Raw genomic sequence first — 18,695 nt, forward strand, 5'->3', positions numbered from 1 at the left:
CCAATGGTGGGGAAAGAGTTAACTAGACAAACTATGCTGGTCAACTAGAAGTCATCTTCACTTGTAAGACCATGTTGGTTGACTATCTTAACTATCAGCCCAAAAAAAGAACATGCATGTCAACTAGCTTTACAACACTGCAAGACAGACTGCAGCAGTCAACCATCTTAACCAGCTTGACAAGAATGACCATGCTGTCCATCTATCCTAACCAGCTTTACAAGAAAGAATATGCTAGTCATCCAACTTAACTAGCTTAACAAGATAACGTTGGTAGATTTACTTACCCATTTTCTCTAGACAAACCATGCTGGTCGACTAGCTAGCCATCTTCACATCTTCAGACCATGCTGGTTGACTAACTTAACCATTTTCACAAAAAAAAGACCATCCTGGTCATCTAGCTTTACAATATTACAAGAGAGACTGTACTAGTAATAATGTTCAGAAGAAAGATGCCATTGATTTAACTTAACTAAGTGTTACAAAAACAGGCTTCACCATCTTCCCAAGAAAAACCATGCTGCTAAACCAACTTAACTAGCTTCACGAGAACAACCATGCTGGTAGCTTAACCATAATCAGAGGAAAGAACATGCTGGTTGATTAGCTTAAACAACTTTAAAAGAAAGACCATGCTAGTCGACCAACTTAATTAGCTTAACAAGATAGACAATGTAAATTTGATTGAATTTTACACTTCAACTAGCAGCCAGTCTTCATCTGCCTCTCAAATAACCAAATTGGTTTTAAACAAGGCTTTTGCTAATTAAAGCTGACTTTGGTACACAAGTTTAAGCTGGAGGGTGTGATTACTTTTTAAAAACTGTTCATTTGGTGCCAGGCGTAGAAGGACAAGAGCAACTAAAATATAACCTCTTAAGTACTTTTAACGGTTAATAGCTTGTGAAGTGTGTGGCTCTTCCCCACTTGCAAAGTGCTGCTTGCTTGGCTAAGTTGATTGCTTAATTCGCACTAACAACCATTGGATTCCCATTCCATCCGCCTACAGGCTTTGAGCATCACAAACGTCATATTCATATTCAGGTTGGTCGGAAACAGTTGGTCCCCCTTTATGACATTTACATTGGATTTCCTGGATTACAGCGCATGGAATCCTTGTGGGGAAAGAGCAGGTGTAAGCATCATTTTGAAAAGTGAAGATTAACAAAAGTCTCGAAGCTATAGCATGATTCCCTAGACTCGGTGATCAGCATAAAGGGTAAATCAACATTTTACTCCATTATCCTATCACAGATGTAGCTCTGCTTTGCGTCCTGGGATATTTCCAATGCAAAGCATGACGTAAAGCCCAGTTGGCCTCTTTAAAAACAGTTGCTGGGCTTATCCTTAAAATTAAATATGTATTCCACTGGAGATCACAGGTCTATTTGCCTCTGACCTTCAGTGGCCGCTGCTCTGTGCCATTTTGGCCTTTAATTAGACCCCAATAGGCAACTGAGCCCTGATAAATCCATTCCGCTCCCAAGTTTGTCATTACCAGGCTCCTGGGAGCCGGGCCCTGGCAGTGTAAACACTGGGAGAAGAGCTTTAAAAGTGGAAGTGGTCAAAGAAGAAGAGAGGGTGAATTGAAGCCGGGGTGGGGGTTGGGAGGTTAGAAGAGGTTCTGTGCTTGCGGGACTTGTGATTATGAGAAGAGAGACAGAGAGTGGCACTTAACGGCACATCAGCTGCAGTTTAACAGTCACGGCGGGGAGCCGAGGGCCGACCCAATCTGAGGCGAGCCAGCCCCATCTAGCTCTTTATGCGGATCAATGGCGGGCCAGCGCTCAGAGGGCCATGAAGAATTTCAATGAAGTTCTGCGCTCTCTTTTTTCGAGCTGCCGAGAGCTCATACTTTAGACAAAAGAGCACTTAAAAAGCAAGCTTCGGGTACAAGGGCGGAGGTGCACTGCTTTGACATGAATGACACTTAACAGAAAAAAAAAATCACTCTGCACAGCTGCTCCTTTTATCAGTCTTGCCTGCGTCAACAAGTAACACTGCGTCCAATAAAGAAAACTGACACATCTACGACTACGTACTCCAAGCTAGCAGCTGCACACATTAAAAAAAGGGGCGAGTACAACAGCTCATACAAACCCTACACATTTCAATATCAGCCTACTCAGCTATTCATGGAAGACGCTTGTCTCATCCAGTGCGGTTTCAGATCAGGAGAACATTGATTAAAATGAGAAATCGCAAACAATATGTTTAATAAATCAGCAGACAAAAGAGACTGATTCGTATCGGTCCCCACATTCTTCTTGGAGGTCCTTTTGCTCCTGGTTCTAATTAAAGACATCAGCTCAAGGCTGTCACAGACACAAATAAAAGTCATGAATATGCATTGTGTGCATTGCTGGTGTAAACATGAATACCCAAACAGAACCAGAGAGGGAGACGGTGCAAGCATGCTTGGACATAAAGAGCAGAGCAGCATGCTGATTCCGATTTTGACGCATTGTTTTATTTACACTCTTGTCACATCAGTAATCCAAACAGTAGCTTTCGGATTTGTGCTGCTCAGTTCAAAGCCAACATTTTGTGGGAGAGCAAAAATAAATAAATAAAATCTACAGGAAGCTCTATAGTCACAGAGCAATGTCAAATGCCCATTGCTACGAGGAATTTCACAACATCAAAATTTCAGTAGTTGATATCAATGCCAGGAAGTTTCACAATTCTCAATACCAGTTTTGATGCAATGAAAAACTGTTAGTAAAAAGTGTTTGTGTTTAGTGAAAAGTTACTAATAATAATTAACAAAGCTAAATAACAATAATAAAATATTAGTTATAAGTGCTAAAAAAAAAAATAATGATAATAAAATAAAATATTGGCATTGTCTCTACTTCATGGAAGGATAGTATATATTAATATATTAAGCTGTTTTTTTTTTTTTTTTGACAAATGCATTTTTTGGATGCATTTTTGGAAACAGCATACCTCAAGTAAGCAAGGTTTAGGTAAATCAAATGAGAGTTCAAGGTATATGTGACGGTAAGTTATCCTTGCTTTCTGGAATCCCACCCTGGTATCAATCTTTTTTTTTTTTTTTATTGTATTGGTTAGTATTGACTTGGAACTTAAGTACCATACTTTACCATCCCTGCTTTCTACAAAATATATCCAAATCTTGGTACCCCTTGGTAATCTTCAGAAACAAGCCAAATTGAAGAAAATTGCAGTTGTGTATGTAATTAACACATTTTCTTTCAATCATTTCCTCGGTTCGAGCCATCAGGCAGATACACTCGCTCACTCCCCCGACCATTAATCACTGCGTCATGTCTCCATTCACGGCCCTTTCCCCCTTCCATCGATCCAACATAAAGACTAATCCTTTCCTGTCCTGATGGTTTCATTAACACTAATGGGGCTATTTTATATTGTTTGCTTTGCTTGACGTGGGTTGTCTTAGGGATTCATTGTGATCAATGACAGAATTATTTCATTTTCTCTCTGACATCCTCTGCTGTGTATTTCTTGGGTGAAGCATGCATGATTTATATAATGATATAATAATCTAAGAGGTGTCCAGAGGAGCGATGAAATGTGTATCATCCAGAACATCACTGATAGGCTCAATATTTGGGTTTATAAGGCAGTGTATTTGTATACAAGGGCCCGGCTCAGATAATGATACAGGTGGGTGGATGTAATCTCTAGATCACAGTTAATAATTTTTTTGTTATTTGACTGGTGTCGAATATTGGTGTCAATAGTCTTGCACAAAGACTAGCTAGGATTGCTCCTTCATTTTATTACAGGATCACTGCAAGAAGTAAATCCCTACTTTAATTTAGTCTAAAATTGTATTATTAAATTGTTATTGAGGGTTGTTTTGTGTAACTTGTGTTAGCAGTGGAGAGAAGTGGCCCACTCAGCAAGCGAGCGAGTAAATAAACAAACAAAGAATTAAACACACAAATAAATAAATAAATAAATAAATATAATGCATTCTATTTTTTATAATTTATTATTATATATAAATTAGTATTTGCATATTGTATATATATATATATATATATATATATATATGTATATGTATATGTATGTGTGTGTGTGTGTGTGTGTGTCAAAGTAGTGCATTTCGGCAGAATGTGTGTCTTGTGGTTCCATTAGTAAGTCAATGCTAAGCCTTGTTGAAGAAGTTGATTTTGCACATTACTGTGAATTAATAGTGCTTGATAAATTAGTAATGTCGTTAGAAGCCAGTGCATATATCCCGCATCCATCTGAGAAATAAGACCTCAAGATTTGTAGCTAGGCATTAAGTGGCAATAGATGCCGCCTGCAACAAACCCATCAATCTCTCATCAGGAATAAACACAGTATTGAACCAAGTCAATGGCCATTAAAATGACTCAGTCTGCTTCCCTGGCTTTGATTGGCTGCCACAATAAACAGCACTTGATTTGGCTATATGTTCAGATTACAGACCTTAAATTGTAACCTGAGAGTTGCCAAGGTTAATTATATTGCTCAATGTTTGCTCAACTGGAAGACGTAATGGAGTTTACAGTAAGGCTTCATCTGAGTTTTAACTTCTTATTTCTCAGACTGACACAAATAAGACAATTGTAACATACTGACTTGCAGAGTACAGTTAATGTGGATAGGATAACTAGGATATTTATATATGGAATTAATGCTCGAGTTCATATTGAAACTCTGATTACAGACTTTGAAATCACAGTTTGAGATGTTCTGAAACTCTCAAGTAGGCATATGAGATTATTTTGAGATCACTTCTAAACACATGAGACTTACTGTAAGTGAAAATCTCTCCATTTAATCTTTCTGACATCTAGAATAAACAAGTGAAATATTAAATGGATAATTTGGGATTTTTATTTTCTGTTTGTTTATTCTTGAGCTGCACGGATACAGAACGAGGAACAAAAATTTGACCTTCTCAAACAAAAAAGTGAGGTCAAATATAGGTAAATAACTGGCCAGTGTCAACATAAGATATTCCTTTTATATAACAGCCTTTCTTCTTTATTAATTAAATATCGCCATATTTTTGAAAGACCTTCAAAACAACTTTCCAAAGTAGTCCACTAAATGATGTGGGCACAGTCTGTTTTGATGGCTTATTAAATGTTTGTTTTTTGGGTTATCCTGCCTCTTTTCTGTCTCCCACTCACTTAGAGAAATTAAAAGCTGTATGTGGGCAGATAAAACACATTGCACCATAATCGTCTGCTGCTCTCTCCTCAATAGGGAAAATGAGAGACACTTCATGGTCTATTCAAAGTGAATGGGATCCAATGAGGCAACAGGCAATAATTGGCATTTTCTGGCACAGTGATTTCAACAGCCAGGCTCAAGGACTTAAAAGCCATTAGTCCAGTCCAGTCTATTTTTCACTCCTTTCTACAGCAATACGTTAAAGCACATCCCTCTTTCAAGCCTCATTGCTGTAGATTACAGTGATTGCTGGGGTAATAGCCCCGTGGTAGAGCTCAGAAATAGGTTGGACTTCGTACCACACAGTACTCGAAGAGATATAGGTAATATCAGGACGCCCTTTCAATTTGACAACGGGTGATACATCTCTAAACAAGTGGAGTCGGTTATATAAACCCAATCAACCACAAACACACATGCTGTTTTAAACCTTTCAGTTTGAAAAGCAGATATGCTTTTCGAAGCCAACAACACTTTAAATAGAAAATGGACTTGCTGGCATTGAGTGCCCTGAGAGCACAAGGGTGCATGATGATTATGTCACAGAGAATTCTCTGGAGCGAACATGAATCATATCGATGGATGCTGTAAAAATCAATATGCTGCCACAGGTCATTCACTGGCAAAGATTCAAATGGCTGCTCCGTGGAGACTGAAAGCAGGAACTGGAAGCGAGATCACTTCTGAAGGTGTAAATTTAGCCACATAAAAAGCTATATTGAAATAAATTGAGGGATAAACGCACCGCGCTTGCTTCTGTAGAGAAATATGCTGAGATCAGCTTCTGACGCCATTAAATCCGTATCACCCATCAGCCATCAATTACCGTCTTGACTTGGAAAGGAAAACTGCACTAACAGCAATGAGAGCGCTTTTTAGGGGTCTCACGGTAAATTGCAAATCTCTCATAATTAGGAGTATTTTGCCTCCTGAGATCCGTTAAAGACATTCACACGGAGAGGTTGCGGAAATGAACTGTAAAGTACGCCACAATCACACATCTCCACCCCTGCTTTACATTTTCTGTAGTGACAAACCAAGCTTCTGCATTAGCTCCTTATGCAAATTCCTGGCTAATAGTCTGCTGATGTGTTTTAAAGGCCCTCGGTTTTGCTTGCTGTTGTAAAACAGTCAGTTTTCCCTGAAATACGTCCTGCTGAGTGTATTATTAAACTGCAAATCACCATTCCTCTGCATCGGTGGAACACATCTCAATCTTCTTGGCTCTGTGTGCTGTTTACTAAGTGCTACACCTAGAGCAGCGCGCCTGAGGACCAGCTGAACATATTATAGCAAAACCAGCAGACTGCCTCACCTCAATCAACAACCGTCTCACCTCAATCATCAGTAAGTCTCACTCCAACCGGCACAAAGTCTCACCCCAACTGGCAGAAAGTCTCACTCCAACCATTAGAAAGCCTCACACATCTGTTCCTCTTTCGTTTATTTTAGAAAGGTCATAGATATTTTCTTGCACTGATTCTTGCCTCACATTGAGCTTTTTTTACTGTCCTGAGAGACACAAGTCGTCAATATTTTCGCTTTGCAGAAGAAGGGGGGAAAGACTTTGAATTATGGAGGACATAAGAAGAAATGAATAAGAAAATAAATGGTTATTTTCATTGTTTTTCACACATCCATGAAAGTGAACAAAATCTTCAACTTAATTATCCCTTCTAGAGATCTCATATACAAATAGTATACAGTAAATTCAACTGATGTCCTTTGATATCGCAGAGGTTGCTAACAAACAGCCAGCGTTGCATCACCGCCAACACTAACTCCCTGTGGCATTCAAGGATTACTTTACAGTGTCACGAACTGACTAAAAAGCTACTTTAATTCAGGTGCTAAGTTAGTACTGCTTTGAAACTGACAAGGTACAATTTCCCTGGATTGTATCTACCCAGAAGCGTGTAAAAAACACATTTTTAAAGCAGTCACTGACGGTCTCGAGGCATTAACCCATCCCTGTTTTCCAGGTTACCCTCGCTATGCTGTGGTCGGTGATCACGGATCTGGCGAGCACCACCTTCGCATCCAAAGGGTGGAGCTGACGGATGATGCTGTGTTCGAGTGCCAGGCCATCCAGGCCGCCATGAGGTCTCGTCCAGCTCGACTCACTGTGCTAGGTTAGTTACAGCTGCATGTATACATGAAGATGGACAAAGAAGTCCTGCCGATGCCATTTGCATACATATGCCTTTCAGCAAAAGCTTATTTACTTTCTCAAAAGTCCCTGTTTAAAGAGAATGTATTTAATTTCTAATAATCTTGCATCCACAAATTAAAGACTGATCTTGAGTATGAGATCAGCGAAGAATAATGTACAGTATTAAAAATAGATTTTTCACTGACCAAACTCCCCTGCAGTGCCATAAGTTCTCAGTTTTAATTTCCTGCTGCAAATCCCACTGTCTTCATTATTAAACCAGAGAGGTCATTGAATCTTAATTAAGTTTTATTGGGTTATTATTCAGCTTTGCCGTTTCTGCGATATTGGGCAGCAACAGTGTTATCTGTGCCGAGGTTGTAATCAACCACCTGGTAGGTTTATCTGCTCTACAGACCGACCACCCACACCCAGCGAATTGTAACTCTCCTTTGCACCAGTGAGCACAACTGGGGTCAGGATTGGGGTGGCGTTATGGAAGTGGTGGGGTAAGAGACGAAGCACATGTGCTCGCCAACTGGAATGTGATTTGCTTTATTGATCTCCACTAATGAAAAGTGAAAATAATGACCTGCATGGGAGGATGTAGTGAGGGAAATTAGAGGAAGAAAGAAGACAAATTATGCGGTCTGAGTTTGCTCTCCCTTACAAATGACTTATTTGCTAATTACAAGCACCAAACAGTCACCTAAGTCCCACTACTACGAGTATCAGTAGCACCTCATGACCAGAACATCATTCAATACTAGCAGCTTCCAAATATTTGTGATTGGTGAAATGGCTGGTGGTAATGAATTAGAAGCAATGATGCACCGGCTGTTTTGTTTATCATGATTCTCTCATGCTGTGGTCATTATTAATTGGGCCTTAATTAGCACTGCTTTAGAACTGCCTCAATGGGCACTGATAATGCTAATTGTCCACCACAAACCCTAAACCAAGAACCTGAGGTTCGTCCCTGCTTAGTTTAATTTCCTGTCAAGTTGGTCACCAAGGGGCTAGAGGCTTTGTGATGTTTGTGGCTATTCATTGGTTAATTTAATGGGGCTAGACAAGGATCATATCATGCTTTATCATATTCTCTTGAGCTTTTGAGATAAAAACAAAGTAAAATTCCCTCCCCAGTGAAAAAGAAACTCAGATGCAAAAACAACTTATTCTAAACTTTCAAGACTTTTAGATGTCAGTCAAAGGAATATATTTGAACACATGAACAAGAACATTTAGATGTCAATAATGCCTGTCTCAGTGAGATAAAAAAAAAAATCAGTGGTTGAGGTAATACTTTTACTATCAAAAACAGAAGAAAAAATACAAAATAAAGATACAATTATTGTGTAGCACCTGCTGCTCTGCAGAAAGGGTGGCCAGATCTTCTAACCTGCACTTGTAATATATGCTAGCTCTGTAGCAGAGTGATCTCTGGGCTGTCTTTTACAATGTCAAGAAGCCTGGTCTGAGCTGAAGTGATGACAGGAATGGGAGTGTGACTCCCCGCCTCCCCAGTATTTCTTACCTGACAGCTGAAGTGGTCCCTGAGCCCCTCGCTTCATGACTCAGCCTTCCCTCGGATACGGACTGAAGGCTGAGGTTAGGGCAAGTGTACTCTCTACAGAGCTCAGCACAGTCCGGATCAGCCAATCCCGCTAAAGGCTTTGATATCTGATCAAGCACTTGAAAGTGGGGAAAACTGAATCCCAACTCTGTGAATTATCCTGAATACAAAATTCCTGAACCACTTATGGTTGCTTGCCTGAAAATCTTTGGGAAGAGGGAAAATCGAAATCATTTCCTTCATCAAAGAGAAACCTGCATCGTGTCCTCAGTGACACGAGATGGTAAAATCTGTATTTTTAACTCTACATTTGCAGAGCTCATGTTGGTTTTGGGATTGTGGTTGACCTCCGGAGGTCACCTTTTCTGAATTAGTTATGAAGAAAAAGCAATTATTTTAGCAGTTGCCCTGTGGGCTAATTATATACCCCTCAAGAAGATAGCCATCCTTGTCTTCTCACGTGTCCCCTCAACATTAATCTCAGCCTTGGAGAAAATGGACTGCAGAGTAATGGAGGGAGAGAGCTTGCATCTGGCCTTATGAAACAAACGAAAGGTTACTTACCGCTGCCATACTTTTAAAGATTTTGAATGCATTTATTTCTCACCTGGGTTTTCAGAACTTCTAGTTTTGAGTGTTTTTGTGAAGCCATTATCAATTTCTACCACTCTACAAAGCTCTTATACATTTGTCCTTCTAGCAATTTACTTTCTCCATCCCCACCCTTAAACTAAATTTTGCTCTTACTAATTGTCTTGTTAATGGTTCTCATTGCTCGTTCCCTACAAGTACAAAGTTAATATGTAAAGTAATAGCAAAGCATTCAGATAATCTTATAGTCTGTTATCTTATGAGTGCTGAAATTGCCCATTAGAAAATATTAGCTTTTCAAAGGATTAAATCCTTGGAAGATGCGAGAGCTAAATCTACCCGACTCATTTCTCATTCCCTTTTGCACAAATTAATAATTATGATTTCATAACTAATGGAAGATCAAGTGTCCTTGCGGGAAAAATAAATAGGTGAAGAACTTGGAATCTGTATTACTTCGCATTTGAAAATCTCAACATCTTAGCCTATGATTTGATAAACAGCTTCAAGGCATGGAGCTTATTAACTTTTAATTGCAAATCATGAGATGCAACTGCTCGACATCTTTTCAAAAAATGTCCTGCTTATAGTCTTATGAAGATAAACAAAGGTCATCAATTCCGATCCAGATTTAATTTCCACTCAAGTGTGATGCCCTGAGCACCATCACACTTCATTTTATCTATTTTTTCCACAAGAGAGGATGTTTTTAAAATCTACTAAATATGAGTCAAATGTGAACAAACACGCCAAACCTAGAAGTACATTTTTTCACTCCTCAGGAGAACAATAAACCATTCTTATAAACTTTGATTTGGAAACTTTGACCTGAATTGCAATTAAAAGTAAGTTAAGAAACAAGTTAACAACAACAAAAAAAAACCCTCGTTGAAAACCAATGAGACTTTTCACAACTCTTCTGAACCAACAGTCATTGGCAAACATTCCGAGCTTTCCAAATCCCATAAACCCAGAGCCTGTGTTTGTGCAAATGTTTGTTGAAAGATGATTCTTACTCAATCAAATATCAGAGACTAAATTGATTAAATAGCTGGTTTATGTACCATTATGGTTGAACTATTGCACATGTAACTGTGCACAAAAATCAAGCAGATGTTATTTAAACGGACGATTAGCTTTGCTGGGAGATCCACCCTGCTGGGCTGTGACCTCAGACACATCTGCAAACACACTCCTGTGACCTGAATGACAGACGTGAGTCTGTACAGATGTTCTGTTACTTACAAACGTCAAGCTGTCACTGCTTCTGTTATGTAATTCTCTTTGACATGTTGAGTAAGGACAAAGGGACACTTGGCTTTTCTCAATTCCTTTTTGCAATGAGTAGATCATACACCTAGCTTTGATCATCAGTTTTTACATGTTTTATGAAATTATTCAAATTATATTTCAATTATAATGTATGCATACTTCTATGATAAGAATGTTTTTAGCTTCTGAATTAAAATGTAATGTGATATTTTTTGGAAGACAAACAGTCAATATTAGGACACAACTGTACTGATAACATTGAAAAAAAAAAGATCAAAAAGGAATTAAACTGCTGAAAAGAAAACATTAGCTAGTTTAGAATAAGGTTTTATTATTATTTAGTCAAAAAAGCAGCTTTACTTAATATATTAAAAATATTTGTCAGTCAAATCAAAATCATGTGGTCTGATCAACACACAGAAACTGAAAATAACTAACTAACTAAATAAATAAATACATAACAAACAAACAAGAAGTGATATCAGTAACCCCTGCAGACCATATCTATAATCTTAAATATCAGATAATTTAAAGTTTTTATTAAAAGGCAAGCCCAAATATTTATGAATAATGTATGAATAAACAATATAATATAATATAATATAATATAATATATATTTTTTTCCCTTTTCTTCATCATGGACACTCTTGTACATCATTGATCCATATGCTTCTCTGCCTTATGGTGAAGTTCAATGACCCGTATGGATTTCCTAGTGATGCTTGTTGACCAAACAAATTGTTACTATCCTTGAAGGAACCACATCAGCCTATTCCAAAGTGCACCTTATGTTGGTGGGTCTTTTTACTGCTTCATTGTTATCTCCACACCATCATAAACATTTCAATAGCTTCCAACCACCACCTATTCACGATCTGACCCCACCACGCCTCTTCAGCTAGAGGAACCCAACCGTATCTCATAACTTCCTCTCTTTTCCACCCTATTGCGTAGTCAGAAGCCATAACAAACCTCTCAGAAAACAAAATGAGTCTGCTTGTAGTGGTCACGCCAAAACCCAGCCTACGCTCGCCGCCAGTGCCCCAACACCTCTATTTCTTTGATCACTTTGATGCTTATTTAAAGGTAAATCTTATTTTCTTTCCATCACCTTTAGTTTCCCAACCCCTGACTCCATTTTGATATAACTCGGGCAATCTGGCCGGGCATCACTCATGCATCGAGCCGTTGAAACCGTACACGTACAGCCCCTGCCAAATGGAGAGAAGCAAAAGAAATGGAGAGATCAGGAAATGGAGAGAGAATATGGATCAGTTTGTGTTTACCGCCAAATTCTGACTCCCTCAAAGCAACACATTAGTGACAGCGCTGTGAAGGGAGCTTTGATTTGGGCCAGTGAGCCACGTATGTCACTTGTCTCCATTCCTGGCATGTTTTCGATTGCACTTCCTCTTCTTTCTTTTTTTGTTGCTGATCTATCTATCACAGCCCGCAGCAGCCGCGTAAGCAGGTGACGGGAGCCATTGCTGAAACAGACGGGACTCATTGTTGTGCCAGACACGCCAGTGGAGGCAAAACACCACCTCACCCATTAGTTTCCCAACAGATTGCCACCCCCCCCCCCCATCCCAGAAGCCCATGCTCTTCTAGTCGTGCGCTGGATTACAGGCCATATCACCTCACTCTTCCACAATCTTGTTTATGATGTCAATAACTCAACATATGAAGCCACTGCCATAGAAGCCCACTGTAATTGAAGTGAGATTTCCACCTCTGCAATTACTATAGCATCAAACCCATTCTGGAGAATAAAGACATCTCTCTCACATCCTTCCTTTTAGCTCCTGGAACTGAAACATCCCCCATCCAGTTGATTTTAAAAGCTTGTTGCTGGAATTCAAGGTCCCCATTTGATTGAGCCAATGTTTCAGTCCATTTGGTTAATTGCAAATCCATTTGCCTGCATGCAATTTATTGTTTTCTTCAGTCACACGCTACAAGTTAAGAGTCTTGTCACCTTGAGCCAGGTCTTGTGAGATCTGGCCTTGTCTCTGGCTACAGATTTTTTAATTATTTAATAAAGGTTTTTGAAACCACGCCAGACCCAGAAGACCTTAGATATTGTACAAATACATTCACAGTGAAATTGCTCTTCTGTTCAGTGATATTTTAGCTCTTTAATGAACTCTGACTTCACGTCATGACATTGTGGAAAAAAAAAAATCTATGCAGAAAGCATTCTGTACAAACCCTATACAGACGTATTACAAAGTGCATATGCCACATTAGCAGTTTGACATGATATGTGTTTGTTTCTCACACTGTAAGACTTTAGAAGACCAAGCACATCAGATTTACTGGTTTTACGGTACTTTCTTGTTGCTTTTTTGTCATTTTTGCAGCTGAAGAGCATCCAACTTCGGTCACCAAGGAAAGTCTGTAAAATTACTCCATTTGTACTGTTTCAAGGAAAGTTAGTTGGGTTTTGGAATGAAATCATGGTGAATAAATGAAGTAGAATTCATTCAGACAAGCAACTGAGAGAGCGCTAAAAGACAATATGTGAGGACATGCGGGATATAAAGACAGAATTATGGATTAAGCTTTTCCCAGCCAAGTGGAAGGTGGAAGAATTGCAGCCCACTGGCCAGTAATTAAAAAGGAACAATCAATCCGCGCTGCTGACCGACTCATGAGAAATCTATTGAGTGACTGTGGTAAAGCGCTAATTTGGAGCCATTAGGGGATGCAGAGTTTGCAAACAGGCCGGTAATGATGATGGCTTGCATGGCTACAGGGTTGCCCTTTGTACCGCTGTCAGACTAAGAGTGTCTGGGAGAGCTGAAATTAGATAGGGAATGTCTGACAAAACCTCAACGCCACAGCCCGAAATAACAGCTCCTTCCTTTAATGATCAGTGCCATTTGTAGTGCATGGGCTCAGCCATCAGTAGTGAGAGGTCTATGGCAGATGAACAGTGTACAGCTGTGGATCGCTGAAGTCTGCGACGAGAAATACAGGCTCATCGACCTGCCTTGGATCCCAAAGCTGTCTTTTAGATGTGTAATGGTTTTGGTTCCATATTAGGAGCTCAAATAAGCCCTTTTGAGATGGACAATCCTTCTTTTAGTAATTGGGTGAGACTAAATTCATAACAAAATCTAGCAAAAAAGAAGCCTTCGATATTCCCTATCATGTTTTCTACTAAAAGCAGTTAATTGGAGCTGTGATTTAGCTGATATAATAAAAAAAATAGAAGCATTTCTTCATCGTTGCCCTGCTCTGCTATGAACAGCCACACTGAGAAAGTTACTAATAAAAAAGTCACTTAATCTGAATGCCCTTATATACATTAAAATAAAAAAGTCTGTCCTACCAAGGACATCTACCTCAGAAATTGCATTCATTTTGTTGAAAGTGGAACTGGCTGCATTTAAAATGGCCTATCATGGAAAAATTAATAACCATCCACACGGGTCAAGAAAGAGTCAAGACTGCCTGTAAAAAGCCTGCAGTGGAGCAAACTTACAGTGCATTTATATCAATTTAGAGATCTACTGTATACTTACAAGGCTGAAAGGGAACGTCTCAGGTTACTTGTGTAACCATGGTTCCCTGAGTAGGGAACGAGACACTGCGTCCTCTCAGGGGTCGCTATGGGGAATGCCTCATCATGACCAGTGTCTGAAGCATACATTCAAAAAACACCAACAACATGTTGGCCGGCGATAGCCCATGACGTCACTACCGGTGCGACTATGCTGTCGCCGGCCAACGAGTTGGTGTTTTTTCAATGTATGCTTCAGACACGGGTCACGACGAGGCGTTCCCCATAGCGACCCCTAGAGGACGCAGTTCGAAGTTCCCATGAAAGGGAACTGCCAATTACCGCTTTAATAGGCAAAACAGAAGCTCAGGCAAGAAACCAATTACGTAAAAGTTCACAGGGAAAATGAATCACTGTTATCAGTCTTCGTTTTATTGTTTGTCATTTTGGTTTTTGAGGAGGATGTGAGGAGGTGGTGGATGAATGGACATCGTCATCGGCATGTTTTATTAATGCAACCAGGGGTGTCGTAACAGGGGGGAAGGTTAGGACGATTCCAAGGGCCCGGCGAGGGAGATTCTTATCATAGAAACCATAGCGGAGCCCCTGAATGCAACTAGAGCTCTCAGCAACATTACATATTATTGTATTTGATTTTTGGGATATTGCATTAAAAAAATGCTGGATAGAAAGAAAGAAAGGCACTCACTTGAGTACATCTATGCAGATTTATGTAGTTAATGTGCATGTCACTTGATTTAAAACACATTAGCTACAATGGAAACACTTTATAAATCCCTAAATAAGCATTGAGAAAAATCATGTGACTAGTTTTTCATCGTGTGAATCGTTTTCTAAAAAGAAAACATGTTACTCTTGTCATTCTGAAATGCCAAAGTCTGTCACAAAAAAGTAGCTAATATATTACTTTTCGTAAAGAGCTCCCACGGCTTCCCCAGTCACTACTTGCAACTTGCATTTCTGGATTGCACCAATTTTCTAATAAGGGACAATTTTGTTATCTTTAGCACATGGGATAGAGAGATTTGTTTTATGTTTGATATACTATAATATTTTCATTTTTGGCCTAACATATACAGTTGTGGCCATTAAGAATGCGCATTTTTTCACCTGCAGCATGCAATTCGCCACACGTGATCACGGAGCTCCCTGTAGGCGCTTTTTCAGATTTTTTAAAAACATTGTTGCACTTCACACAATATCCACCAGGCGGTGCAAGGATTTCAATTTCAATTTCAAACAACGATTTGAGTGATGCAAAAGTGGTCATTCATGCATATTTGCATGACGTTTTATATTTTGTTTTCGATTTGACGGTTTAATTCCACATTTCAAGCTGCCTAATATACAAAACTAGCTATATGAATGATGTTCTATTATTATGACCAAAAACAACTATTTAAGTTCTTATTCTATTATAAGAAAATAATCCAAGTGAACATGCCTTCGCGCTCGTCCAAGGCTAATTTATCATGTCATTGTAAGTTGAATAGAAACCTTGCTTTTGTGGCTCAGAGGTGCCAGACCTAGAAGACTCTAACCTTGAACCCAACTCACCCACTGACTGTATCAGAGAACTGAGACTTGCTCAGGAACTGTAAGCTACAATGCCTAGTCAATACTGTTAGTCATGACCAAAGTCTTAGCTAAGAGGAATATCACATACAGTTGATGTTTTACAGTATTACCAGGATTGCACTGAAGTCACGTCATACAACCTGACCATCAACAATCGCACAAAACTGCACAGCGTACATGTGGCTTTTTTGTCTTTCCAGACTTGTTCTCTAATTCCAGATCTTTAAAATTTCATCTTTGGGAATAATTTATATTGTTTGTGTGCAGAGCTGAACGTACTCATTGAATACTTTTAACAGTATAAGCAAAGATTGAACAGCTTTCCTTTTTTCAGGCTAATTAAAGACCTCAGTGACATGCAATTCTGAACAACCCCTTGACTGTAGTTATCTTTCTCTTTGCCGTGACCTCCCCTCATTGTGTCCTTTTCTCTTTCTTTCACTCTCAACTTCTCTCCACCGGCTGCTTACTAACTTTGATTTTCCCTTGCCCCAGATCTGTTCGGTAATGAGCATGTAGGGCGATCAATAATTCACTGGAGTTTGAATAAAACGCAGGATGCTCAGGTTTGGGTGTGTTTTAAACAGAGAGAGTAATCAGTGCCATTCATGAACTTGTTTTTTTTTCTGCTGGTCTTTAACGGCCCTCACACAATGTCTCCTGGCTGCTTTTAGATTGACTCTACACCCCCTCGGTCCTCACTCGCGTTATTACGCCCATTTCACAAGCACATTCGACTGCTCCTTGCTCTGAGTCACACTGCGTTGATGGCTTCCACATACATACAAATCACACCTGCTCTCTTTAAATGCAGATAAAATGAAACCACTCTACCTCATTCCTTGATGCTCGGCCCACGCCGTTCAGATCAGAATACCGCCACGTGCTAGAAAGTTGTTTTCCAGTAGCAACATTTCTCTCTCCGTTAAGATGATATGAAATGATCTAAAATAAGATGTGCAGGCACTGACAGTGACTCGCTAACCTTTGGATGTTGTGTAAATGTTTCCCAGAGGAAAATCTTGTAGCTCAGAAGTTCATACTGTAGCACGAGTTCATATTGAAATCCAGAATTTGGAATCTTGTCAGATCTCCCAACATTATTTTCCTTTTCCGTCTTGTGTAGTTCCACCTGATGACCCCGTTATCATCGGAGGGCCTGTGGTGAGCCTAAGAGCGGGCGACCACCTCAATCTGACGTGTCATGCAGACAATGCCAAACCTGCAGCCTCGATCATCTGGATCCGAAACGGAGAGGTGCTGAATGGAGCCACGTACTCTAAGGTAAGTTTTGAGGAATTGAAGTTGCTATTTATTAGGGTCTCACTAGCCACTTCAACATATAAATGTGACAATATGTATTTTATTAGCTCCTAAAATGTGTAAGTATACTGTATATGCAGTATCATACACACCCATTATTATAGGGGTTAATATAATTTATGGTGAATGTGATTTCAGCAAGTACCACATGTTCCTGGAACAAAATTCTAATCAACCAATCAGAATTGAGGGTTATGTTTACAGGAAATGTCAGTTCTAGGCTGACAACCAGGGTTAGGTTCTACACCCTTGCTATTCAGCTATCATTTCCCTCTGATTTTAACCCTCTGGTATTGTTCATTTGAGAGCACTTGTGTTGTTCGCATAACAACACATAATCATGGCCATAATCATGTACTAATTTTATTTTTGTGAAATCAATATACTATATTTAATTTCAATAATGTTTTTTATTCAATATTTATCATTTTGAGTGTATTTCATGTTACTAATTAATATTCATATTTAAATTATGAACGTTTTTTTCATAAAATGTAAACATATAAAAAATAATTGTATATAATTTTTCAAATAATGCAGTAAGTATATATATGTTTGTATGTGTTTATATGTGATCCAGCCCAAATCCATTTGTCATAATTATATTTAAATGCAATCAAAACTCATATTTCATCTCTGCTTCCCATTGTGATCTTCTACTGGGGTCAGTCTGAGGTAGAAAGCAGCAGCCGTGTAATCAACACAGCCGTATAAATACACAGTGCTTGCAAGATCCTCTCAGCTAACACTAATGCTACTCCTCCCTCCACCTGATCTGATTATTGGCTGTTTCTAAAGAGCAGATAAACACCATTGATTTAGCTGGTGTAACTGTGGGCAGTTGAGCTTTCTAATATCTCTATTCATGCTATTAAAAAGCAATGCAGTCAATTAAGCCAGAATCACTTGGTCTGAATAATGGAGAATGGGACAAGCATAATCTCTCTCACACTCCTCCTTCATCAGGCTCATAATCGGGACAAATGAAGGCCAATGTCTGTATGAAGTATGCAGTGAATATGTCTTTCTGTTGGGCTGGCATTTCTGGAGATGCTTAATGATTCAAATGACTAATGTGTCATCCTTACATTGCTGAGGTGTGGATTTTTCTATTGGCCTCTGAATGTCTTTACCTGATGAGCTGCCGTAAAACACTGATGGTGCTGTAGATGTGATGATAAGACACAACAAAGGCAAAGCAGCATATGGATGGGATGGAGGGAATTCAGAACAGGTCAGCGATTTGATGTTGTTGCCAAGTGCGTGAATTCAGAGGTCAGCTTTTTAAAATGACTTTTTATAGTTCGTTTTAAGTTGTGGCTCATTTTGCAGAGTCCAAATTTTGTCACCACTAACATAGCTAACCAAAACAATCACCTATTTTAAAGACAAAATTACTTATTTTATTAATTAATATTTCAATTTTAAAATCTTACATCAACAAAACAAAGTGAGTTGTATTATTATTATC

The 18,695-nt window shown here is 39.1% G+C and overlaps 1 protein-coding gene across 8 annotated transcripts in view; it reads left to right on the forward strand.

The window, feature by feature from the left end:
• kirrel3b (kirre like nephrin family adhesion molecule 3b) overlaps nt 1–18,695 on the forward strand; it is a 201,267-nt gene that overhangs the window by 128,488 nt on the left and 54,084 nt on the right. For all 8 annotated transcript variants that reach the window (XM_016491561.1, XM_016491562.1, XM_016491564.1 and 5 more), the window contains exons 3-4: nt 7,185–7,334; nt 17,028–17,185. In XM_016491561.1, the coding sequence (XP_016347047.1) occupies nt 7,185–7,334; nt 17,028–17,185 (308 nt within the window). The remainder of the gene's footprint in view (nt 1–7,184; nt 7,335–17,027; nt 17,186–18,695) is intronic.

Source organism: Sinocyclocheilus anshuiensis, unplaced genomic scaffold (genome assembly GCF_001515605.1).
Source record: "Sinocyclocheilus anshuiensis isolate Anshui unplaced genomic scaffold, SAMN03320099.WGS_v1.1 scaffold1082, whole genome shotgun sequence".
In the NCBI taxonomy this organism is placed as follows: domain Eukaryota; kingdom Metazoa; phylum Chordata; class Actinopteri; order Cypriniformes; family Cyprinidae; genus Sinocyclocheilus; species Sinocyclocheilus anshuiensis.